The sequence below is a fragment of the Rana temporaria genome, chromosome 9 (genome assembly GCF_905171775.1).
Source record: "Rana temporaria chromosome 9, aRanTem1.1, whole genome shotgun sequence".
NCBI classification, from domain to species: Eukaryota; Metazoa; Chordata; class Amphibia; order Anura; family Ranidae; genus Rana; species Rana temporaria.
Genome location: NC_053497.1, coordinates 129,302,838 through 129,328,176, shown reverse-complemented (window position 1 = coordinate 129,328,176; position 25,339 = coordinate 129,302,838). Strand labels below are relative to the sequence as shown.

Genomic DNA, 25,339 nt, shown 5'->3' with positions numbered 1-25,339 from the left:
GATACACAACTCAAATATATACACCTAAACCAAACCAGTCACGTGATCCACCATCACCTGTAGCCAACCATCGCTAATGATGTGTATATATTTATATATATATATATATATATATAAATATAAAATAAAATGGACATAAACATTGACATTGAATATAGAAAGGCATAAATAAAATCTAGTGACAATGAATTGACATACCAATCTATTCAATATGACAATAGATGATGCAGAACAGTGTCATTGGAGCACAAACGTATATAATGGGCTACATTCAGAAATAATTTACGTCATTGTATCTATTGATACGCCGCGTAAATTCAAAGCTGCGCCAGGGTATCTTCTTTCTATATTCAGAAAGCAAGATACGCCGAAATTTGGCTAAGATCCGACTGGCGTCTCTTACGCCGTCGTATCTTAGTTGCATATTTACGCTGGCCGCTAGGTGGCGCTTCCGTCGATTTACGCAAGGAATATGCTAATTAGGTAGATACGCCGATTCAGAAACGTACGTCCGCCCGGCGCATTTTTTTACGTCGTTTGCGTTAGGCTTTTTCCGGCGTAAAGTTACCCCTGCTATATGAGGCGTATCCTATGTTAAGTATGGACATCGGGCCAGCGTCAAATTTTCCGTTGATTACCTGGGGTCACAATTAATTTACATAAAACACTCCCACATCATCCACATTTGAATTAGGCGGGCTTACGCCAGACAACATACGCTACGCCGCCGTAACCTAGGGCTCAAGTTCTTTATGAATACGCAACTTGCGCCCTAAGTTACGGCGACGTAACGTATCTGAGATACGTTACGCCCGCAGAAAATTACGCCGGGCTATCTGAATCTAGCCCAATGTGTTCTCATTCAGTGTGTAACAACATGAAGAGATTGAGAATCCTATACACATATGTATGTGTAGATTGTGATGATACAAGTGAAATAAGAGAGTGAATATCAAAATTAGGTGTATATTGTGCATCAGGAGACTCAAGTACCATTGTGAACGAAAAAATAAACAATGAAAGGAAAAGTTTGTGTGAAAAGAGACAGGGGCAGGTCCTCAAAGAAATTACGCCGGCGTATCTGTTGATACGCCGCGTAATTTCAAATTTTGCGCATCGTATCTTTGTTTTGGTATCCACCAAACAAGATACGACGGCATCTGTGTTAGATCCGACAGGCGTACGCCTTAGTACGCCGTCGGATCTAAGATGCAATTTTCCGGTGGCCGCTGGGTGGCGTTCACGGCGTAATCCGCGCAGAGTATGCAAATTAGCTTTTTCCGACGATCCACGAACGTACGAGCGGCCCTCGCATTCTTTTACGTCGTTTCCGTTTGGCTTTTTCCGGCGTATAGTTAAAGCTGCTATCTGGTGGCGTACTCAATGTTAAGTATGGCCGTCGTTCCCGCGTATAATTTTGAAAATTTTACGTCGTTTGCGTAAGTCGTCCGTAAATGGGGCTGGACGCCATTTACGTTCACGACGAAAAGAATGACGTCCTTGCGACGTCATTTGGAGCAATGCACCCTGGGAGTTTTGATGGACGGGGTATGCACAGTTCGTTCGGCGCGGGATGCGTTTCATTTAAATGAAACACGCCCCCTACTCGCCGCATTTGAATTCCGCGCCCTTACGCCGCGAGAAATACACTACGCCGCCGTAACTTACGGCGCAAATTATTTCTGGATTCAAACCAAAGCCAGGTAAGTTACGGCGGCGTAGCGTATCTCAGATACGCTGCGCCGGTGCAGATCTTTGAGGATCTGCCCCATGGAGTTCAAAGTTATATGTGAAGATAGAATTGTACAGATTTTGTCTATATTCATAATGAAACTCAAATAGAGAGATGTGATAAGATGAGGTGTATATTTCATATGCCTATTAACTAGAAACAATAAAATAAAATTTACGTTACACCTCCGCAACTTAAACGGGCAAGTGCAGTATTCTCAAAGCGCTTGTTCCGTAAGTTGCGGCGGCATAGCGTAAATAGGCCTAATTCAAATGTGGAAGATGTGGGCGTGTTTTATGTAAATGTTATGTGACCCCACGTAAATGACGCTTTTTACGAACGGCGCATGCGCCGTCCGTGGACATATCCCAGTGTGCATTGCTCCAAAGTACGCCGCAAGGACATATTGGTTTCGACGTGAACGTAAATTACGTCCAGCCCCATTCACGGACGACTTACGCAAATGACGTAAAATTTTCAAAATTCGACGCGGGAACGACGTCCATACTTAACATTGGTACGCTGCATGTACGCCTCATATAGCAGGGGTAACTTTACACCGGGAAAAGCCTAACGTAAACGGCGTATCTGTACTGCGTCGGCCGGGCGTACATTCGTGAATTCACGTATCTAGCTGATTTACATATTTCTAGGCGTAAATCAGCGTACACGCCCCTAGCGTCCAGCGTAAATATGCAGTTAAGTTCCCGACGGCGTAAGAGACTTACGCTGGTCGGATCTAATACAAATCTATGCGTAACTGATTCTAAGAATCAGGTGCATAGATACGACGTCTCAGACTCAGAGATACGACGGCGTATCTGGAGATACGCCGTTGTATCTCCTTTGAGAATATTGGGCCAAAATCTGTACAATTCTATCTTCACATATAACTTTGTACTCTGTCTCTTTTCACACAAACTTTTCCTTTCATTGTTTCTTTTTTCGTTCACAATGGTACTTGAGTCTCCTGATGCACAATATACACCAAATTTTGATATTCACTTGTATCATCACAATCTACACATACATATGTGTATAGGATTCTCAATCACTTCACGTTGTTTTACACACTGAATGAGAACACATTATATACGTTTGTGCTCCAATGACACTGTTCTGCATCATCTATTGTCATATTGAATAGATTGGTATGTCAATTCATTGTCACTAGATTTTATTTATGCCTTTCTATATTCAATGTCAATGTTTATGTCCATTTTATTATATATATATATATATATATATATATATTATTATTTTTTTCACTTAGTTTCTACTTAATTCTACTCCTATTTTTGATTTGGGTTTTATATGTGTGTGTCAGATATAACCACTAATGTTGTCCACCCCACCAGGTGATCACCATCGATTGTTACTCATTACTTGAACATACATCATTAGCGATGGTTGGCTACAGGTGATGGTGGATCACGTGACTGGTTTGGTTTAGGTGTATATATTTGAGTTGTGTATCATTTTGTTTTAGCTATGACTAAGCACTGACATTACAGTGCGAAACGCGTCAGTTATACAACCCACTGTCTGCTGTGATTTGTAGTGCTGTGTTCTTTTTACCATTAAAGGCGACCCTTTTTCGTGGAAGTGCGGCTATCCAATCTTTTTTCTCCACAGTTCAGCAAGGGAACTCTTTTTTTAAATTCCGTTGGGCACGTGCAGAAGAATTCCAGGGTCCATGGTTTGCAGAGGTTAAAGAAATATCCTTGGCCCCATCAGTTCAGCAGCATGGGTCTGGGCAGAAGTGAAATATTTACTCACTTTTGGGGGGCAGGTGGAATAATCCTCTGTTCTGTGGCTCCTGGCAATGCAATTAAATGAAAACAATTAAATTAAAGATCTGCCCTCTTCTTGACATCAGTTTGGACACACAGAACTGAAGCGAGCCTGCACGAGTGCCTCCATAGGAGCTAGGAGCACTGGTAGGGGACCCAAGAAAAGAAGGATCAGGGGCTATGTACAAAACCATTACTAAGGGCAGGTAAATGTGACAGTTTTGTAATTTTACCACTTCCATACCACACCTATTCTGGCACTTCTCTCCTTCATGTAAAAATCATATTTTTTTTGCTAGGAAATTACTCAGAACCCTCAAACACTATATATATATATATTTTTTTTAGCAGACATCCTAAGGAATAAAGTGGCGGTCATTGAAACTTTTTATCTCGCACGGTATTTGCGCAATAATTTTTCAAACGCCTTATGAATTAAAAAATGACAAAACAGTAGTTAGCCCAATTTGTTTGTATAATGTGAAAGACGATGTTACGCCGAGTAAATAAATACCTAACTTGTCACGCTTTAAAATTGCGCACACTCATGGAATGGCACCAAACATCGGTACTTAAAAATGTCCATAGGCAACACTTTAATTTTTTTACAGGTTACCAATTTAGAGTTACAGAGGAGGTCTAGTACTAGAATTGTTGCTCTTGCTCTAACGCATGCTGCGATACCTTACATGTGTGGTTTGAACAGCGTTTACATATGTGGGCAGGACTTGTGTGCGATTTCGCTTCTGGGTGTGAGCTACTGGGGACAGGGGCAATTTAATTTTTTTTTATTATTATTTTTTTTTATTTTACTTAAATGTTTTTATTTTTACACTTTTTTTACATCTTTTTTTTATTTAAACATCCCTTGTAATAGGAATAGTGTGTGACAGGTCCTCTATATGGAGAGATGCGGGATCAATAAGACCCCACATTTCTCCTCCAGGCTGGAAAGCATGAGATCGAGAAAAAAAAATCACAGATCTCATGCTTTCAGCCACAATTGCGGCTTTGTTTACTTCCGGGTACCCCGGGGCGTGACATCATAACGACGCGTCTGGGCCTCTGACGGTCATAGAGATGACCGGTGACCAGAAATCTCTATCGTCATCATCCGGCATCGGCCGATTCGTTCTCCGGGCCTCTGATTGTACGGGAGAGACCAGAGAAGCACCAGATGCGCCGCTATGATCGTTCTTATGGTGCGCAGAATCGCCGCCTGAAGAGAAGGATATCTGAATGATGCTTGTAGCTGCACCCATCATTCAGATATCACCCACTAAAGTCCTGGGCCTGGATTCACAAAGGACTTACGACGGCGTATCTCCACGTACACCGTCGTGAGTCCGAATGTGCGCCGTCATATCTACGCGCCTGATTCTTAGAATCATTTGAATCACTTGAAATCACTTGAATTCAGCCAAGATACGAGTGGCGTAAGTCTCCTACGCCGTCATATCTTGGGTGCATATTTACGCTGGCCGCTAGGTGGCGCTTCCGTTGATTTTCGCGTTAAATATGCAAATGAGCTAGATACGCCGATTCACGAACGTACTTGCGCCCGGCGTATTAAAATACGCTGTTTACGTAAGGCGTCCGACCAGCGTAACTTTACCCCTCATAAAGCAGGGGTAAGTCATGTTAGGTATGGACGTCGGAAACGTCGGAACAGCGTCGTATTTTACGTCGTTTGTGTAAGTCGTCCATGAATGGGGATGGGCGTAGGTTACGTTCACGTCGACTAAGCATTGAGCCGGCGTAATTTACGGAGAAAATTCGACGTGATACTGAGCATGCGCGCACATGCGCCGTTCGTTAGGTGCGTCATTTACGTGGGGTCACGATTCATTACCATACAACACACCCCTTACCAGCCTAGTTTGAATTAGGCGGGCTTACGCCGGCCCATTTACGCTACGCCGCCGTAACTTAGGGCGCAAGTTATTTGTGAATACGGTACTCGCCTCTCTAAGTTACGGCGTAGCCCGCACAAAGATACGCCCTCCTACGTGAATCTGGCCCCAGGACGTCATATGACATCCTACCGTACGGAAGTGGTTAAAGAAAAAAATTATAGGTTTACAATAACTTTAACTTGTTTCAGAACTACTAATAAGCCTTCACTCTAGAGCTCTGACATGCTACCATCATGTAATTATCCTCTAAGAAACATTTTACAGTTTTAAAGTTAAATGATCAAGTTCACCTAAATTTAGGTTTAGAGTCCACCTCCTGGCTATCTTATTTGCCTAGAAATGTCCTCCAGCCAGTGAAATTAAGTAGCTCTTGCTGCAGTACTTACATTCAATCTGGTTGGTTTGGGCCCAGCCCCTGAGTACCCTAAATTGACTGTGTATTGGCACAGTGGTACTGAGGTGTCTTTTTATTTTTATTTTTCCAATCGGGACTGCCTAGCCAGTAGAAGGGGCAAAAAGGAAAAGGACCCTGCAGCATCACATGACCAGACTGAAGCAAGGGCAGTATAAAACAATCAGTGGGGGCCACAAGAGTGGTTTGATGTTGGCAGGGCTGGACTGGGACAAAAATTTGGCCCTGGACTTCATCCAGACTGGCCCACTTTGACAGGTCTCTCCCATGGCTGCCGGACAACTCCCGCCCGGCCACCGAAGCCCCCTCTCCCCCTTCACTAGCCGTTCTACTTTATTAGAATAGAACGGCTGGTACTGGTACTCTTATAGGCAGTACCAGTGGGAAAGCTAGACATTATTTCACCCGGGGCAAAGAATCAGTTCCGTGCCCCCCCTTATGGGACAAGATTAGGCAGAAGTAAGAAACTCCCAGGTCTTCGCTGTTGAGTCAGCTGTCTGTCCCCTCCCCCATGCTCCTCTGTCACCCCCCCTGCTCCTCTGGTCCTCCCCCTGCTTCTTTGTTCCCCCCAGGTGAGCGCTGCGGGGAGGGAGAGGAGGTGAGCGCTGCGGGAAGGGAGAGACAGAGGAGCGGAGGGGGGGCGGCGGACCGCTGTCACTGAAGCCGGCCCACTGAGCCATCGGCCCACCGGGAAACTCCCTGTAGTCCCAATGGCCAGTCCATCCCTGGATGTTGGTGCGCTTGCAGAGCCTGGAATTGGGCTTCAAACATTCCTTCAATGCTGAGGCAGCATGGCCCTTGCCACACCAAATGAGAATTGGTAGGAGATTCTCTCCGGGTGGTCAGCATCTTGAAATAACTTGGAACGTCTTGGTGGGAGCTATGAAAAATAAGGCAATGGTTTTTAGTAAGCTCCTTGGTTGGACTTGCTGAATTGTTGAATTAAGCTGCCCGGGTGTGAGGTGAGATCAGGTCATGACTGTTTTTCATCTTGAGTACAGATCATTCTCATTATTCTCTGCCTAAATCTGGTCTGATCATATTATCGCTCTTATCAGGGCTTAAATGTCCTGGATCAAGTATAGGTTTCCTTGTTCTGCATTAGCACACAAATAACACTCAATCCAGGGTGTAAGTTAAAGAACACCAGGATGCCACCTCCAGGATCACTGCTTCTTTTTTTACTGTTTCACTTATGCCATATAGTAAGAGCCAGTTCACACAGGGGCAACCCGACTTACAGCGCGACTTTGCAAGGCGACTTCAGCGCGACTTGGAGCAACTTACAACGCGACTTAAAGTTGCCTTCAGGACAGGCAACTTTGGCCGTGGCCAATCACAGAATAATCAGCTCTGTGGGAGGTTGGGGTTTGCCTGAGTAAACTATTTTCTCTTCCTGTAAAGTTGCTTCAGTTAAAGCGGGGGTTCACCCTAAAAAATGTTTTGTTTTTTTCTAGCATGCCATCAAGCATACTAGCGCGAGCTACAGTATGCCTTTATTTTATTTTTTGGCGCCGTACTCATAGTTTAATGCCGTAGTGAAGTTTCAGACTCCCCGCGGGGAATGGGCGTTCCTATGCAGAGGGAAGATGATTGACGGCCGGCTATGGCGTGTCACGCTTCCTGAAAATTGCCGAAATAGGACTTGGCTCTTCACGGGGCCTGCGCAGTCAGCTCCTAGTCTGTGCGCAGGCGCCGTATAGCGTAGTGAAGAGCCGAGACCTACTCCGGCTATTTTCGGGAAGCGTGACTGGGATTTAAAAAGATCCCCTCACCCAGTTAAAGATGCTGCTTCCAGCAAAGTTACCTCAGTAAACAATGGTAGGATGTTTTAGGACAGTCAGGTAATTTGGCAGAACATAATACTATTTTGTAATTGGCTTCCTCCGCAATGAAACGGCTATGAGCAGCAATGCCAACTGATGAAAATGATGTAGTGAGAGGACCTGCAACTGTTTTGTGATACAGCTTAACTGGAGGAAAGATATATTTGCAGCAGCATGACAAAGCCTACAGTATACTGCTGCAGATGTAGCATAGTGTTGATACCATTATGGTTGCCATTGAGTGTAGAAAGGAAAGGACAAATTGTAATATTTTTAAATAATTATGTAAAAGGTAAGTTCGTATATTGAATAACCATTTTTCATCCAACTTTGGAAGTAGGAGTCACTTAGGTCAGTGTATGTGTCAGGTAGGTGGATCAGTGTATGTGTCAGGTAGGTGGGTCAGTGTAGTGGTCAGGTAGGTCAGTGTAATTGTCAGGTAAGTCAGTGTAGGGGTCAGGTTGGTCATTGTATGTGTCAGGTAGGTGGGTCAGTGTATGCTTCAGGTAGGTGGTCAGGTGGGTCAGTGTAGGGCTCAGGTAGGTCAGTGTAATGGCCAGGTAGGTCACATGTGTTACAAGGGCAGGATGGAGCCAAAGGGGGTGGCAAAATTAGGTTTCGCCTATGGTGTCAAAAATCCTTGCACCAGCCCTGACTACATACAGCATATGGGAACCTTTGTACCTGCTAAAGAGTAGCAATAGTAAAAACTGGTCAAGAACCTGCCTGGTGGCTCACATCAATGAAATGAAGGACCTGGTGGGCACGGGAAGGGGTCTCCGGGAGAAATTTCTTAAAAAATTGTTCTACTGGCACAAGTTTGTTTACACGGAGCTGTTAAAGTTAATCCCACTACCTGAATACGTTATACCAGGGGTCTCCAAACTTTCTAAATGACGGGCCAGTTTACTGTCCTTCAGACTTTAGGGGGGCCGGACTGTGGCCACTGGAAATAGAAAAATGTCCCGCAGGAGTAAACAATGCCCCATTTTTGGTGTCAGTGAGAGGAGTAATGACCCATCGTTGGTGTCATTGGGAGGAACTATGCCCCTTTGTTGGTGTCATTAGAAGGAAATTGTTCCTTATTGTTGGTGTCATTAGAAGGAAATTGTTCCTCATTGTTGGTGTCATTAGGAGGAATTGTGCCCCTTTGTTGGTGTCATTGGGAGGAATTGTGCCCCTTTGTTGGTGTCATTGGGAGGAATTGGGCCTCTTTGGTGTCATTGGTAGGAATTGTGCTCTATTGTTGTCATCATTGGGAGGAATTGTGCCCCATTGTTGGTGTCATTGGGAGGAATTGTGCCCCATTGTTGGTGTTATTGGGAGGAATTGTGCCCCATTGTTGGTGTTATTGGGAGGAATTGTGCCCCATTTTTGGTGTCAGAAGATGAAATATTGCCCCAACGGCCAGATAAAAGCAAGCAAAGGGCCGCATCTGGCCCCCGGGCCGCAGTTTGGAGACCCCTGCTTTATACTGATATAACTCTGGGCCCAGAGCATTGGCGGAGTGACTGGCCCCTTTATTCCCTTAATCCACCCCACTCCTCCCCCTTCCCCTTTTTTCCCTCTCCCTTCTCCCCTACATTCATCCTATTTTTCTGATTTGCCTTTCTTCTTTTGATGGTATAATAAAGGTATTCACCTTTTATAAAATTCACGCAGGGTACAGAGACACCCTAGAATCTGGTATTCCAGGTCCTTGGTTTGTACATATATTTGCTTGTTATGGCTTGTACTCAAACTTTTCTTGAATGTGTTTCAGTTTAGCACGGCCATAACTATGATTTCTGTAATTACTGTGTGCTGTTCTAAAATAAAGTATTGAGGGGAAAAAATGGAACAATGGAACAACAGCAGCACACAGAGGTCGTCGTTTCTGTCCACTCTGCTCTCTCCTCCTGTTGGCATGTTCCTTGTCACCACATGTTCATGACGCACACCTAATTGAACCCCTATCTGCCCATTTGAGTGATGCTGTGCAGAGGATGACAGTAGGGTGATATCAAAACACCTTCAGGTACATATATTTGTCATATTTTAAAATCAATCGGGTGATTTGCCTGATGAATCTTTGCCCATATTATTTGGTATTAATTAATTTCAGTCATGAATTCAAGTCTATGTCTTTTTTTGCATTCAGAAAACCCAATTCAAATTCAAAATAATTTTCAAAAAAAATTCTACTTTTTTAGGTGTTTGTTTGGAGCAGGCATCTGGCAGAACATTTTGAAAATGAGAGAACACATTCTTTGCCGACTGACACAGTGGGGACAGAGTGAGTTTCTCCTCATTGACATTAAATGGAAAAGTCCAGTTTCCAGATCTTTAATCCTTTGTTTTAACAATCAATGTGCCAGATTCACGTAGCTCAGCGGATCTATAGATCCGCTCGATCTACGTGAATTAAGATCCGCTCCCGCAAGTTTAGGAGGCAAGTGGCTAATTCACAAACCACTTACCTCCAAACTTGCGACGGCGGATCCTAAATCCCCCGGCGGAATTCAAATTCCGCGGCTAGGGGAGTGTCATATTTAAATCAGGCGCGTTCCCGCACCAATTTAAATGCGCATGCGTCGTCCGGGGAATTTCCCGGCGTGCATTGCTCCCACTGACGTCACTAGGACGTCAGTGGTTGCGACGTGAGCGGGACTTGCGACGCGCGTGTTCGTGAATCGGCGTACGCAAACGACGTAGGAAAATTCAAATTCGACACGGGAACGCCGGCTATACTTAACATTAGCTGCACCTGATAAAAGAAGGGGTAAGTATACGATGGAAAACCGCTACGGAAACGACGTAAGAAGACTGCGACGGGTCCGCGTACGTTCGTGAATTTGCGTATCTCGCTGATTTACATATTATTTATCGTAAATCAGCGGGAACGCCCCCGGCGCCATTTTTAAATTGAAAAAAAGATCCGACAGTGTAACACATTGTAACACTGTCGGATCTAGCCCTATCTATGCGTATCTGATTCTATGAATCAGGCGCATAGATAGGACCAGTTTACGTCAGAGATACGATGGTGTATCTGTAGATACACCGTTGTATCTCTTTGTGAATCTGGCCCATCGTGTCAATCTAGTTTACACCTAATAATGAGATCTGCCAGAACGGTACAGCCAGGGTTAATTACTGCAAACACTACTCCCCAGTCTCATCAGTAATGTTGCGATCTGCCCAGATGCCTGATAGCTCAGCCTCTCAGCATGCCGATAGACCAATAGACAAGTGTGTAAAGTTACCTGTGGGTCAGATATCTCAGTTCTTACACCGCACTGGGAATATTTATGAATGTATTTCTAAAGGATATTGATTGTCCACATGGAATATTATTTATAGTCTCATCTGGGTTTTTTCAGAAGTGTTAAACGTTAAAAAAAAAAAAAAAGTGAAAAAGTTTTTGTCCCCATCTCTACTTACTGGCTAGGATGTGCCAATGGAGCCCACTACCTGAGCCAGTTACCTGGGTACAAACTGCATCTGGGCAGGGCCGGTGCTAGCGCAAGGAAACATGGGCACTTGCCTTACGGCGCAAGGGAACAGGGCGGAAAATTGACAGTGTCACTGTGTCAGTGTCTCTCTTGTCTCTGTGAGTCCCAGGATTACACACAGCAGGCATCTCCGCTGTGTGTATTGGAGCTTAGTGTGAAAACTTTGGCCGCGCTGTGAGAAAAGTCCCGCCCTCCTCCTAGATCAGCTCGTGTGATAGGCAGAAAAATGTGTCCATCGCACAAGCTGATCTAGGAGGAGGGCGGGACTTTTCTCACAATGCGGCCAAAGTTTTCACACTAAGCTCCGATACACACAGCGGGAGATGCCTGCTGTGTGTGAAGTGTAGAGGAGGAGGGAGGGAGGGGAGCGCTGCAGCCACACTAGCAGTGTGTGTGATAGGTTCTCTCTCATGTCACGCTGCCCCGGTGGCCCCCGCCCCTCTTCTCCTCCATCCCTATTTGCTTGTGACAATATCTGGGATAGAAGAGAGGAGAGGCCACCGGGGCAGCGTGACATGAGAGAGAACTTATCACAGATGCTTCCTGCATACTGGCTGCCAGGTAAACACAGTGCACCAATGTGCTCCAATATGCCACGATGTGTGCCAATATGCCCTAATGTGCGCCAAGACCCCCGTGCCCTGATGTGCTGTGCCCTTTACCCATATGTGGCCTGGTGTGCTGTACCCTGATGTGCTATGCCCTGATGTTCTCTGTGCCCTCTTGTGCTGTGCCCTGATGTGCACTGTACCCTGATGTGTTGTACCCTGTGCGTGCATGCGTGCATGCCGGTGGGGGGCGTTAAAATGCACCTTCGCCTAAGTTGGCAAAAATCCTTCCACCGGCACTGCATCTGGGCCACATTGCTGGCCTCCCTTCCCATGGGTTTCTGTAGATGGGTCATGGCTCAGTGTTTCCAAACCCTGGTAGGTAGTGTCAATTACCAAACACCAAAACTTTGCCAGTCAGCAGCAGTGGAGCAAGTGTAGAGGTTTTCCACTTTCTCACTGAAACCATTTACTTTGTAAATAAAAAGAAGTAATAGTAATGTGCTCATCATGAATAAGGATCAGACAGATCAGGGATTCATGCAGGAGTTTATTGTGCGTATACTTTCACAGCAAGCTAAACCCAGCTATAACATGGATGCCATCTAGTGGAACGATTGGAGTACTGCATCTTCACTCTGAAAAACAAACATGATGAGATATAGGAAACCAATAAATAACATTGCTGCATAAATGACTGTTTCAGTGGAGCACAACTATTTAAAGATGCATTCCAGATATGATTATTTTTTTCCATTTAGTTTTTTTTGTATGTATGCATATTCTATACCTATGCCTGTGATTGTCAGGGTCTTGCAATGTCTCATGGGACTTGGAGTTTCACCACCGCTGGAGGGCCGTGGTTGCTTACCCCTGTACTACATAGTCGTTGTCAGATGCACAGGAGATTGTACAATCAGATTGTATTAAGTATTGCAGGTATAAGGCAGTGAAAAGTATAACATGTCCTTACTGATGAATTCATATTGCATTAGGCTATTTCCATTTGGCACTGCCATGTCCATAGACCCTTCCTTACACCACAAAAAAAGAAAATGTTACACATTGGTACTGTTTTACCTGGAAAAAAATGTGTAGCTTTGTGTAGTTTTGCTTGTTCTGATGCACTATATAGGCACAAAGATCCTTTCATTAATATTTATTTGCACCTTTTAAGCTTCCTGAGCCCTCTGCTTACTCATTGGACAGAGTTGGTTATGTTGCTTTGTGGTCCAATGAGCAGGCTAAATGTGGAGAGGGGGCAAAGGAAGCTGTAAAGCTGTGTTATGCCTTGTACACACAATCGGTTTTCCTGGTGGTAAAAAGGGGAAAACCGAGAACCTGCTCGGTAGCTTTTTCCCCCTACACCCGGCCGGGTTTCCCGGCAGGAAAACTGCCATGAGAGCTTTGGTCGGGAAACCCGGCCGTGTGTATGCTCCACCGCAGGTTTTCCCCATAGGTAAACTGCTGGCTTTAAAACCGTTCTAATTTTTCCTGCCGGGATAACTGCCATGGAGCATACACATTGGCCGGTTTTCCCGGCCAAAAGCTGTCATGGCAGTTTTCCTGACGGCAGTTTCCCGAAAAAGTAGTATTTCCCAAATATACAGGTACTCTTTAATTTTTCAGTGTGGCCAATGTACTCACCTTTTATGCTTCGGACGCACACTTATCTGTGGAAAGAAAATGGAGAGGATTTAGTGCTGTGTAGACTGTACATATCTTGTCTGGTCATGTGAGCTTTTTGCTATTCAAGCTCACTGTAGACCTCGTATAATTGCAGTTCCAGGCCAATCTAGCAATAGTCTCATGCATTCAAGGGATCCATGGCTGATCAATCCACAGGGGAAATAGCAGTGCAAAAAAATGTAAAACTGTTTTGGTGAAGTTGTATTCCACTATACATAACCTGTACTCTGTTATAATTCACTTTACATAAGTTACACTATTATAAACTTTTAAAGTTAATGGCCTTGCCTAAAAGCAGACACCACAAGTTATCTTCTATTATAAATACCTTCTCCGTGTCCCTCTCTGATTTAGTGTCACTTTGTTACTGGAGCCTGACTTTCCCTGACCTCATGGCTAAACCTTGCCAACTCTGTAACCATTGACAATGCCCTTACTGGCACCAAAGCAGCATCACTGAGCTTCAAATCTGGATTCAAGCTGTAATTTTTCTAACCTTGTACCAAAAATAACTGAAATGTGTCTGGCAAAAGCACCAAAGCTACAGTATTTTATGTCATACAGCCTTAGGAGCAGCATACTATGGCAGCCAATCATAAATAATATTTGATGCAAAGTAATAGAAAAGCTGATTGGTTGCTGTGGGCTTATCAGATACCCAGGGTTTGCACATGTAGGGACATTGAAATGTGATAGGTGTGTTACGATGATAATACCAGTTTGAGGAAGGATGAGGATGTTTTCATCAGTCAGTCCATATTCCTTAGCAGTCTGCTTGAATCTCTCCAGGATTTCTGGTTTCAGATTTGGGGATCTGCCTGTAAAAGAGGACAAATCCAGTCAATTCGGAGGCACAGTGGCACTGATTTATCAACACTTGTACTAAAGTGGCTCTTCATGTTTTAGGCATGAGTTGCCAATTTTCCTGTAAAATAAAATTTTGGTCAGGTTTTACTTGCTGTTTGTATCTCCATGATGAGATTACCCCTTACTTTATTGTTCCAGTAAAACTGGCCTCACATGGCTCTGATTATTTGTTCAGCCAGTGGGCTGAACAAAGAAAAACTGAACCAATTCTTTGAACTGATCAAAGCTAGATTTTTCAACAAACCCATTCATGAGAAGTCAATTGATTGACTGTGAAACTGTAACATTTTGGATATCCTCTCACTTTCCGTTCTGGCAACAAATAACAGGGGCTGTTATATCCATGCCCTCCCCATGTTATCCAAAACCAAAAGCTCTGCTGGAGTTCTAATTTAATTTATTTTTGGATGGGGACATACAGCTTCCCTTGCAAGTGAAATTTCCGTTTTCTACTGTTCCAGGTGGGAGTGGAAGAACACATGACCCTTTTGGCCCTTTATTCACTTTTTATGCTGTGATCAGACTTCTTTTTAGGGGTGGCTACATTTGTTCTCCATGGTCCAACTGTATAGTATGTAGGTACTGTAAGATTGGGGGTTGTTAACTCTCGTGGTATGCGTTTTTTTCAGTGATTCACACCAGTCAGGAACTATGTTTTAAGGGCATGGTAGCCCATTTTTATTAAAAAGGCAAAAATAAAAAGTTCAATCAAAGGTTTCCCACGCAGGGGGTTCTTCTCCATCAAATGCAAACAGAAAATGCTAGCCCACCTGGCTCTCTGTAGCAGTACTTCTGCACGTTATCCTGGTCACCCAGACCAGCGGGCTCCTCAACATAGGCGGCTTCCGTTCAGCGCCTATAGCTGTGCCTCTTGCAGTTTCCAATTTTCTGGCTGTCTCCTACAGCCTCTCTGATTTCTGGGGACCTCCTGTCTCTTACAGGAGCTGTCTCCAACTGGGAGCTATGAGGTCTTAGCGCACTCTCATTATAATGACTGTGCTCACCTGAGCACACACCCTGCTGGTAATCACAAAGTCTGGATACAGGGTTGGAGATTCCGTCCCACCCCAGACACTGTGGAATTTCCAAACTACAGAGCCCCATGACTAAGTACCAAAAACCTGGAGAAAGCTGCACCAGCAGTCTTCTCCAGTCCACATCTACACTCTGTAGAGTTGCACCCAGCAAATGTGCATACCCTGTGTCCATTTTAACACCATTTCTACTGGGACAGAGCCTCGCTCTGCCACATACCCCCCCCCCCCCTCTTGTTTCGAACCGGAGGGAGGAACACATAGACCCATCATCACAAATGGGACACCTCTGTGCAAGCCATTGGCTGCATAGGCCCATTTCTTCCTGGCATGCCTCCACCAACACTTCGCCTCGCTCTGCCACAGTATGTAGCCACCCTTTCTTGCTTACCCCCGAGATGGACTATGGGATTTGTAGTGTGCATAGAGTAGTCCACATGACCTCAACTAATGGGGGAAAGAGGTTTGGGAGCTCACTGAGGACATCACAAGAAGGCAAAAAAACACAATAATAAGCCATTTTAGGAAAGTAGATTACAGGCCCATTAAGTAGTGTATATGTATGAATTATTTTTGGAGAAGGATATTGTCTATTGTAACTTTAAAGTGGATGTAAACCCTCAGATATCCAGTGAAGTGAACAGCCTCAGGTGATACACAGAGATAAAACAAATCCTCCTACATAGGGTTTTATTTATCTGCAGTCTTCTCTTCCCTACACCCCTTCAAAGGGGCAGATATGTGTTTAAAGTGGATGTAAACCCTCTCCTCTACCCAGTGAAGTGAACAGCCTCAAGTGATACACAGCTTGCTATATTCTTTAGAATTTTAACTTCCACATTCAGCAGTAGGAGTGGATTACTGGCATACAGTGTGACAGCTGATTGGAAGAAAGGAACCCCCCCCCCACATTGACAGAGGAATGAAGGTACTTTCAGAGCTGTGCTGTGACAAGACAAGCTCTCTGCTAATCCATTTATAGCACCCGTTCCGACACAAGTTTCAAGCTGCTTTTATATCGGTTGTCAGAAGTTATCATGCTGATAACAGGGGAACGAAACAGCAGAAAGACACGGGACTTAAGGCTTTGAAGAGAGATAAGTAAACACTACAGATATATGTGCCTAGGTCAAATTACATGAATCGAGTTTACATTCACTTTAAAATCTTTTTTCACATGTCACAGAGGAGGGGGCAGACAGGCTACAGTTACAGAGTGTGAAAGCTGATTGGAGGAAAGCAACACCCCCCCCTCTACACAGCAGAAGAACTGTTCTGAATAGACAAGTTGTGTTTTAAGCTCCCCCCCCCCCCTCTCTTCCGACACAAATTCTTGTGTGTTGGGAAAACTTGTCAAAAGAAAAGGCGTCTAAAAGAACACAGTGTGCATGGAACCTAGGTGACAAGGTCACTTTTCCTTAGTAGCTCTACATTACTTCTGTTTACAGCAAAACAAAAATGGTTAATGTCCTTTTATTTATTTATTTTTCATTTTGTTTTGAAGTTTGTAAAATGATGTCTTGTGCTAGGTTTTAAAACTACTGAAACAGAATCTTCATTGAACAGATAAATACATTTGGGTACATCCATGACTTTCATTTTGAAAAGAATGCTGGGCTTTCTAATAAGATGGCCCAGAGCTGCTTATGTGTCTTTAGAAGTGTCTGCCATCTGGCTAGTTAAAACAATGTCATCTCTGCAAGGGGGTTGTCATTTTTTGTCATGGATTACCATTCAAGTCTTTAGTATTTTATATTTTCTTGAATAAAATGTATCTATGACCCATTAATATAATTGTTAGTAATAAACATAATAAAATAAGACATATTTAAAAAATATGTATATATTTCTTTTACGTAAAAGCAACTTGTTCCATTGATTTCCTGCCCCCCTACCGCCCACTTATACTCGCCTCCTCTTCTTTCTCCCATCCATCAAATTGCCTGCCAAAGAAAAGCTAAATACTTGTGCTTCTGGGTATTGGTGATCATGTGACTAGCTTCTTTTCACTCCCACAGTACAGCATTAGGTATTTGAGCAGCCAATGTCCACTCTCAAGTGCTGTCACAAGTGAGTTGATGTTTCTTAGCTTTGCAGATTGACCTAGAGCAGTGGTCTCCAAACTGCGGCCCTAGGGCCAGATGTGGCCCTTTGCTTGTGTTTACCCGGCCCTTGGGGCACTACTCCTCCCACTGATACAAGACACTATTATGCCATCTGACACCAAAAATGGAGCACCATTTCTCCCACCGACACAAATAATGAGGGCTCTATTCTTCCCTAGGATACCAGCAATGGGGCACTATTCCCCCCCCCCCCCAATACCAAATGTGGGGATGTTTACTCCCACTAATGCTAGGACAATTTCTACTCCTGCTGGCCACAATCCGGCCCTCCTAAAGTCTGAAGGACAATAAACCGGCCCTTTGTTTAAAATGTTTGGAGACCTCTGACCAAGAGCCTGCATGCACAGGGAATTTTCATTCTCCCTGGTAGGCAAATAGCAAGCAAAACCACAAAAAGTGAGTATAAGCAACAGGGGGTCGGGCAGCTAAGTGAACCTGTTGCTTTGCATAATCTAAGCACTGAGGTGTGAATAAGCACTTACCAAACAGAGATACAACAGTGTTGACCTCACCGCCCTTGGTCTTCAGAGTGTGCATCATGGTGTATTCATCATAGTTGCTCTCCATCACTGAGATGACGTGATCGCTGCCGTAACCTTAGAGAGAACAGAAGTTTAAGTATTTTGTTTGCATGCAGCAAAGCAGATGTCCAATACTGTACAAGGTAGATATCCCTTTTTATTATAATGGATAATGTGGCATCTGTGGCGTTGACTTACGTGGGCTCTTGGACAGGAAACGGCCAGGCTGTTCGGTTTTGATGTAGGTCATGCTCTTCTTTTCACATCGGTCTTGCCTGGGACAAAACCAAACAACAATCTGGTGTGAGATGGTAGTGCCTACAGGCTACTAGTTGTTCAATAAGCAAAAGTAAAAGGCAAAAGTGCAGTCATCAACACAACCAATTAGAATTCATCTGATTTTATCTCAAGGGAGCTAGTCGCTACATCTGTATCGATGTGGGATTCTTTTTACTGTATGAACAGAATGTATTTGACCCATTTGGATCGCTTGGATTAGCTACTTCACAATGTTCAAAAAACTCACCTATCAAAGTGGCGATAGTCTGCTTCTAAAGCCTACGCAAACTATTAACTGGCAATCAGCAGAATGTGACTCATCTTTGCAGTTGTGTAGGTAATTGTGATTTGATTCCTTCAAAAGTCAACTGTTTCAGTTGTCCACCTACATGGTTTACATGGCATCAGGTTTTGACTGATGAACTTTTTATTGATATCTCAAAGGAAATTGAGCATTAGACAAATACAGGGACTGCCACTGCTGCACCGCCTTCTGAAAACGTATTTGCCTGGGTGGATCCCCTTGTTTCAAATTTTTCTGAGATGCCCACCCAGAACATGTACAGGGATCAGATGTTCTGTCCTTTCCTGCTGCATTCTTGTTTTAGGCCAGCTATTCAGAAAGCTAGAGACCAGAAGAGAGCTGATATTTTTTAGAGCGAAGTCAGCATGTCCCCCATTTTTTTATTACATTTTTTCATCACAATCTTTGGAAGATATCATCTTTTTCTCCCATAGATTTACCAGTTGATGTTGAGACTGACAAAGGTAATATGATTATTGTTAAAGAGGAACAGTACATTTTTGTACAAATACCACTCCTTCCTTGATCAACAGATGGTTCACTTACTTAGGATAGGTGGCCACAACATCGAGGTTCCCATCAGCAGTGGGGGTAATAACAGTGGTGCACATCTTCAAGAACTGCTTCTTAGCCTTGAACCAGCCAGAGTTAGAGGCCAGTCCGATGCCATACCACTTTCCAACAATCTACAGCCAAAAGAAAGCAAAAAGACACAGGCTAACTGACTAGTACCAGGGCAAAGAAGATTAGTGCAACAATTGAGTAGCAGCCTAGAGAAAACAATCAGATCTCTGAGGGATGTTCCATGTTTGCTTCAAGTCTACCCAAACCAAGTTTGTGGCCCCATTGGGAAGATTTCCCCTCTGCTCTTTGTGACAAGTAATTTGGGTTTGTTTGTCAAAAGGCATGAAACATTGTCAGAAGTTCAAACTCTTTCTCACTCTACTAAGAATGTTTTTTTTTTCTGTGTTCTAATTGGAGAGCTTATTACCTTTCCTGATAGTGAGGTAAGGGAAAATATGCTTGACTGACACACTAACCCTTCCGTGCTCTATCCAAAAATGTATAAAACGTTTTGGCTAGAGTTGGGCTTTTAGTTTCTCTTCAAGGCTGATATTTAGTTATGGGTCCTCTGGGCCCCTTTATTCTGTGATTTTCTTCAAGTTTGGTGACTCACAGTTGTATAACTTTCATAAATCCTATATGTGTATTCTACATGTCTTGTTGCCAACCGTCCATAAATTCCAAGGACAATCCCTGGTATTGAAGGATGGGCAAAGGTTGCATAGGTGTAGGTGGGCCATATGACCTCTCACCACATTTGAATGACCTCCCAGCTGTCCTAGTCACATTAAGGGGACGAGGGGCAAATATGCCTTATTCTATGGAGGCCACAGACATTACCCCGATAGAAAGTGTGCAGTTTGCTTCCGCCACCTGATTGGCCAACACACCTGTCAGAGGATGGAAGCTCGGGGAACACTTCAGAGAATATCTTTAAAGAAGCCTATCTGACCCTCACCTAACAACTGTACATTTATGTTCTCCATCAGCACATCCTCCATAGTTATTACCTCTTGTATCTCTTTACCCTCCCTCTTAGATTGTAAGCTCTAACGAGCAGGGCCCTCTGATTCCAAGTGTATTAAAGTGTATTGTAGTTGTACTGTCTACCCTCAAGTTGTAAAGCGCTTTGTAAACTGTCAGTGCAATATAAATCCTGTATAACAATAATAATAACCCTTCCTTTGACTGGAGGATATAGCTTTTCCAACTGCATGCTGCCACAGACTCTATTTGGGCAACGTTTACAGGCTTTTAATGGCAGGCACCTGTGCACCACCATGCATGGGCAAGTACTAGGTATGGAGGTTCATAAACTGTCAATCTCCTCGCACTGAGTCCCAGAGTCTGCAAACACAACCCAGACATCGCTAAACCACAGAAGCTTGAAGTGGGACTTGTTGCAGTCTGAGATCTGTAATTATTTTAACTTATTGTTCGAGGGCCATTGGGGAGTCATGTATGTGTGTGTAAGGGACTCTTGCTGACTTTTAAAAGTAAGTGTATCCTGTAAAAATGTTGGTTACTATACAGATGTCATAGAAATGCCAGACACCCTGTGGGTCAAATGAAAACCTCCCAACTTCACAGCAATAGAGCAGAGGTGGGCACAAGAGAACTTTAGAGCAACGTAAACTCATGTGGGTTGTAGTACACAACAAATGATTAACTATTTCTATGCCCATGATTTTAGCAAAAGGGCTGCAATTCTTTATAGCAAGGATATGCAATTAGCGGACCTCCAGCTGTTGCAAAGCTACAAGTCCTCTGGGTGTCATGTTTGTGGCTGTCAGTGTCATGCTATGCCTCATGGGACTTGTAGTTCTGCAACAGCTGGAGGTCCACTAATTGCATATCCCTGCTTTGTAGGATAATTCCAACCTGAACTGGTACTTTGGTTTACTAGGTTGAATAACCCACCATCATCACATATTTATCTTAAATGGATCTCCACACTAGGGCCCCCAGCCCAGTTCACCTTCTTTCGCCAACACAAAGGAGTCTCACCCTGTTGACAATCAATCCAGAACTAAAATGTATATTTCTGCATACTCATGATATCCCTGACAGATTTCCACTACCGTCCACCAGCTGTAAACATTACCAACCTAATTGCTGGTATCACCCTCCCCTGCTAGAATTACTTTTTCATCAAACAAGGTTTTTATTGGACGAAATAAACAGGTCATGCACATGTCAGAGCAAAATAAATTCACAAGTACAGCAAGTATTAGTAAGTATGTTGTTAACACTATAAACAGTCTTATACATAATTTGTCAAATTTCCCCCCACTACCTCTGTGTTGGTAGATAAACTTCTCCAACCCGAGGGCGCCCCCCATTCAAGCACGCCATTTCCGCAGTGTGGGGGGTTCTGTGGCTTTCCAGTGTCTCAATAGTACTAAGGGGCCTCAAAGAGGGCTCTTGCAATTGCCTGTCTAGGGGCATCCTCTATCTGGAAGGAGTGGAAGCCATGCAAAATACCCAGCAGGCAATATTAAGGGTCCTCTGTGATCCGAACCTGGAAGGCCCGATTGAGTGTGTCAATTACCTTTTTCCAGTATGGGTGCAGCTTAGGGCACCGCCATACCAGGTGTATCAGACCCCCGCGGTCCCTGCAACACCAAGTACTAGTGGGATCAGATTGCACCCCCATGCAAACCAACTTGACCGGTGTGTACTGTACCCGCAAAATAATGTGAGAGGATAATTGTGAGAGGAGTTGAGCCATGTTTAGGGAGCACTGTGTAACCCGCCTGCAATTCTTCTTCCCATTGTTCTGCTAGAATGACTTTAGTATATAATACATCATTTGCAATTCCAACTTCGAGAAAGTGTCACCTTTATTATCAGAGACACAAATGACTGACATAATTTCACCACTGCAGTCTGAGAGCCCCAAGGTGTTGACAGGTCTTTGAGACCACTGTTCCCCACTAAAAACTGAAATGTTTCTTTTGGATTGAGTGAACCTTTAATATAATATAACATAACAGACACTGCATAGGAAGATTGAGATCTTGTTCTGCAATAAGACGAGTACGCCTCAATACAAAGCATTAACATTAAGCATTGGTGACTGGTTGGACTTTTGGAAGCTCTGTATGCTTTTGGTGTCCGCATTGGACACAGAAGAGGGACATCAAGGGCTAGAGGGCAGAGCCAGGGACTCCATGAGGGAGATTTAACCACTATAGTTCCCAACAGACATGAGAAGTCATTAGATGAGTCACCTCACCTTGCTCCATCCAAACCTAAATGATCAGTTTTGGGTGGAGCGACCCTTGAAGTATTTTGCAGCTAGTCTGAGTATATGTGATGGGAAATTGTGGCACTTACTTTGTCCTCTTGGAAGTCCGGCTGGAGGGGAACGTCGGCCTGTACATACAGGACATACAGAGTGGCGAGGGCTAAGCTGAGTACGAGTCCCTTCATGGTCCTGGATTGGTCTCAAAGGCTTCTTCTGTCTCGTCTGGTGTTAGTAATGAGGATGCAGGGCTGCTGTGACTTTTATACAGATTGGCTGGACAAGCCCACAGCTGGGAGCATCCCACATGACCATAGGGACTGGTGCTGGCAAGTCTGAACACCAGCCCCTGCATGCCCCCTGCGGAGAATGTTATGGAATGTACCCAGCGATCAGGGGAGGAATCTGGGCTGGGGAAATGAAGGGGTAATAGTGTCATCAGTTTTTCTGCCCACCTCTTGCTGTGCATCACATTGACAGAGAAGGCGTAGAATCCCCATACGTTGTGATTTCTGTAAACAACCGATGTGACTCTGCCTGGGGGCACTGCAATGTCCAGGACGCCGGAGTCTCCAGCCGCTGCCTTTTGTTGTAACGCTCTTTGAACATGATTCAATAATCACAGAACACAATTAGATCCTTGTATGTATAGTGGAGCCCTTACTGGGCAAGGTATGTAAATAATGAAGGAAAGGATTGTGTCTTATTCTGCAAACCATGCACTCCCATTTAATGCAGGTATTAAAGCGTGGGTGTTTAACTTCTAAGGATGCCTATCACTAGTGAAGCAAGATTAGCGTGTTCTAGCTCTAAGATGTTATCTCTTTTAAATGAACGTATGTCTAAAGCCAAAACCTTTTCTTGAGTTATAGTGTGGAATCATTAACGCTGACAGGTAGGGTTAATATGACAGAAGAGACCCTGTAGGTCTCATCTATCATAAACCACTCTCCCAGCCTGTCAAGCGGTAAGGTTCCATTTGCACCTAGGTGATTGGAATTGCCGCGATTCTTCCCACAAATCCACAATCGTGGCAAAAAGCGGGACACGTTTGCGATGCCATTATTTCTCAATGGCATCCCAATATTTTGCCACGTGGCAAAATCGCACAAACAAAATCGCGGGACACGTGACACCCACAAAAAGTTCCAGAAAAAAAATTGCCTGGGGGCCCAATTATAAAATATAAAAAAATAGCCAAGTTTCAAGTGGTTCTAAAGGCTGAGGGTTTTCTTACCTTAACCACTTAAGACCCGGACCTTTATGCAGGTAAAGGACCCGGACAGTTTTTACGAATCGGCACTGGGTCACTTTAACTGACAATTGCGCGGACGTGCGACGTGGCTCCCAAACAAAATTGGCGTCCTTTTTTTCCCACAAATAGAGCTTTCTTTTGGTGGTATTTTATCACCTCTGCGGTTTTTATTTTTTGCGCTATAAACAAAAATAGAGCGACAATTTTGAAAAAAATGCAATATTTTTTACTTTTTGCTATAATAAATATCCCCCAAAAATATATAAAAAAAACTTATTTTTTTCCTCAGTTTAGGCCGATACGTATTCTTCTACATATTTTTGGTAAAAAAAAAATCGCAATAAGCGTCTATCGATTGGTTTGCCAAAATTTATAGCGTTTACAAAATAGGAGATAGTTTTATTGCATTTTTATTAATTTTTTTTTTTTTTTTTACTAGTTATGGCGGCGATTAGCGTTTTTTTTCGTGACTGCGACATTATGGCGGACACATCGGACAATTTTGACACATTTTTGGGACCATTGTCATTTTCACAGCAAAAAATGCTATAAAAATACATTGGCCCGGATTCACAAAGAAGTTATGACGGCGTATCTCCAGATACGCCGTCGTAACTCTGAGTGTGGGCCGTCGCAACTCGGCGCCTGATTCATAGAATCAGATACGCCTCACAGTTGCCTAGATACGAGCGGCGTAAGTCTCCTACGCCGTCGTATCTAAGGGTGCATATTTACGCTGGCCGCTAGGTGGCGCTTCCGTATATTTCTGCGTCGAATATGCGAATTAGATAGATATGCCGATTCACGAACGTACGTGCGCCCGGCGTATCAAGATACGTTGTTTACGTAAGACATACGCCGGCGTAAAGTTACCCCTCATAAAGCAGGGGTAAGTCATGTTAGGTATGGACGTCGGAAACGTACAAACAGCATCGTATTTTACGTCGTTTGCGTAAGTCGTCAGTGAATGGGGCTGGACGTAAGTTACGTTCACGTCGAAAGCATTGACTATTAGCGGCGTAATTTTGAGCATGCGCACTGGGATACGTTCACGGACGGCGCATGCGCCGTTCGTTAAAAGCGTCAATTACGTCGGGTCACGATGCATTAGCATACAACACGCCCACACCAGCCTACTTTGAATTGCGCGGGCTTACGCCGGCACAGTTACACTACGCCGCCGTAACTTAGGGCGCAAGTTCTTTGTGAATACGGGACCTGCCTCACTAAGTTACGGCGGCGTAGTGTATCTGAGATATGCTACGCCCGCCTAAAGATAGGCACGTCTACGTGAATCTGGGCCATTGTTTACTGTGAAAATGACAATTGCAGTTTTGGAGTTAACCCCTACAGCGCCCCCTAGTGGTTATGTGTGACCTCATATGTGTTTCTAACTGTAGGGGGGTGGGGCTGGACGTGTAACGTCATTGATCGTGTTTTCCTATATTAGGGAACACACTATCAATGAAGCTGCCACTGTGAAGAATGGGGAAGCTGTGTTTACACACAGCTCTCCCCGTTCTTCAGCTCCGGGGACCGATCGCGGGACTCCGGCAGCGATCGGGTCCCGCGGCCCCAGTCACGGAGCTTCGGACCGGGTCGCGGGCGCGCCCGCAACCCACGGCTGGGCACTTAAAGAGGACGTGCTTGTGCCCAGCCGTGCCATTCTGCCGACGTATATCTGCAGGAGGTGGTCCTTAAGTGGCTAAAGGGGTTGTAAAGGCAGAAGGTT

The 25,339-nt window shown here is 44.2% G+C and overlaps 1 protein-coding gene across 1 annotated transcript; it reads right to left on the bottom strand.

Annotated features, from left to right (window-relative positions):
* Positions 1-12,251: 12,251 nt before the first annotated feature.
* LOC120914053 (lipocalin-like) lies at positions 12,252-22,607 on the bottom strand. Its single transcript, XM_040324495.1, has 7 exons — positions 22,445-22,607; positions 19,088-19,227; positions 18,157-18,233; positions 17,920-18,033; positions 14,127-14,228; positions 13,369-13,394; positions 12,252-12,359 (listed from the first exon to the last, which is right to left on the bottom strand). The coding sequence occupies exons 1-6, from the start codon at positions 22,538-22,540 to the stop codon at positions 13,372-13,374; spliced, it is 552 nt and encodes a 183-aa protein (XP_040180429.1). The 5' UTR covers positions 22,541-22,607; the 3' UTR covers positions 12,252-12,359; positions 13,369-13,371.
* Between the last annotated feature and the right edge of the window lie 2,732 nt (positions 22,608-25,339).

Coding starts and splice junctions, on each gene's coding strand:
- LOC120914053 (XM_040324495.1), bottom strand. CDS start 22,540: ATGAAGGGACTCGTACTCAGCTTAGCCCTCGCCACTCTGTATGTCCTG. Junction 19,228..22,444: donor CGGACTTCCAAGAGGACAAA/GTAAGTGCCACA, acceptor TTTTGGCTGTAG/ATTGTTGGAAAGTGGTATGG. Junction 13,395..14,126: donor CCTCATCCTTCCTCAAACTG/GTATTATCATCG, acceptor TTCTTTCCACAG/ATAAGTGTGCGTCCGAAGCA.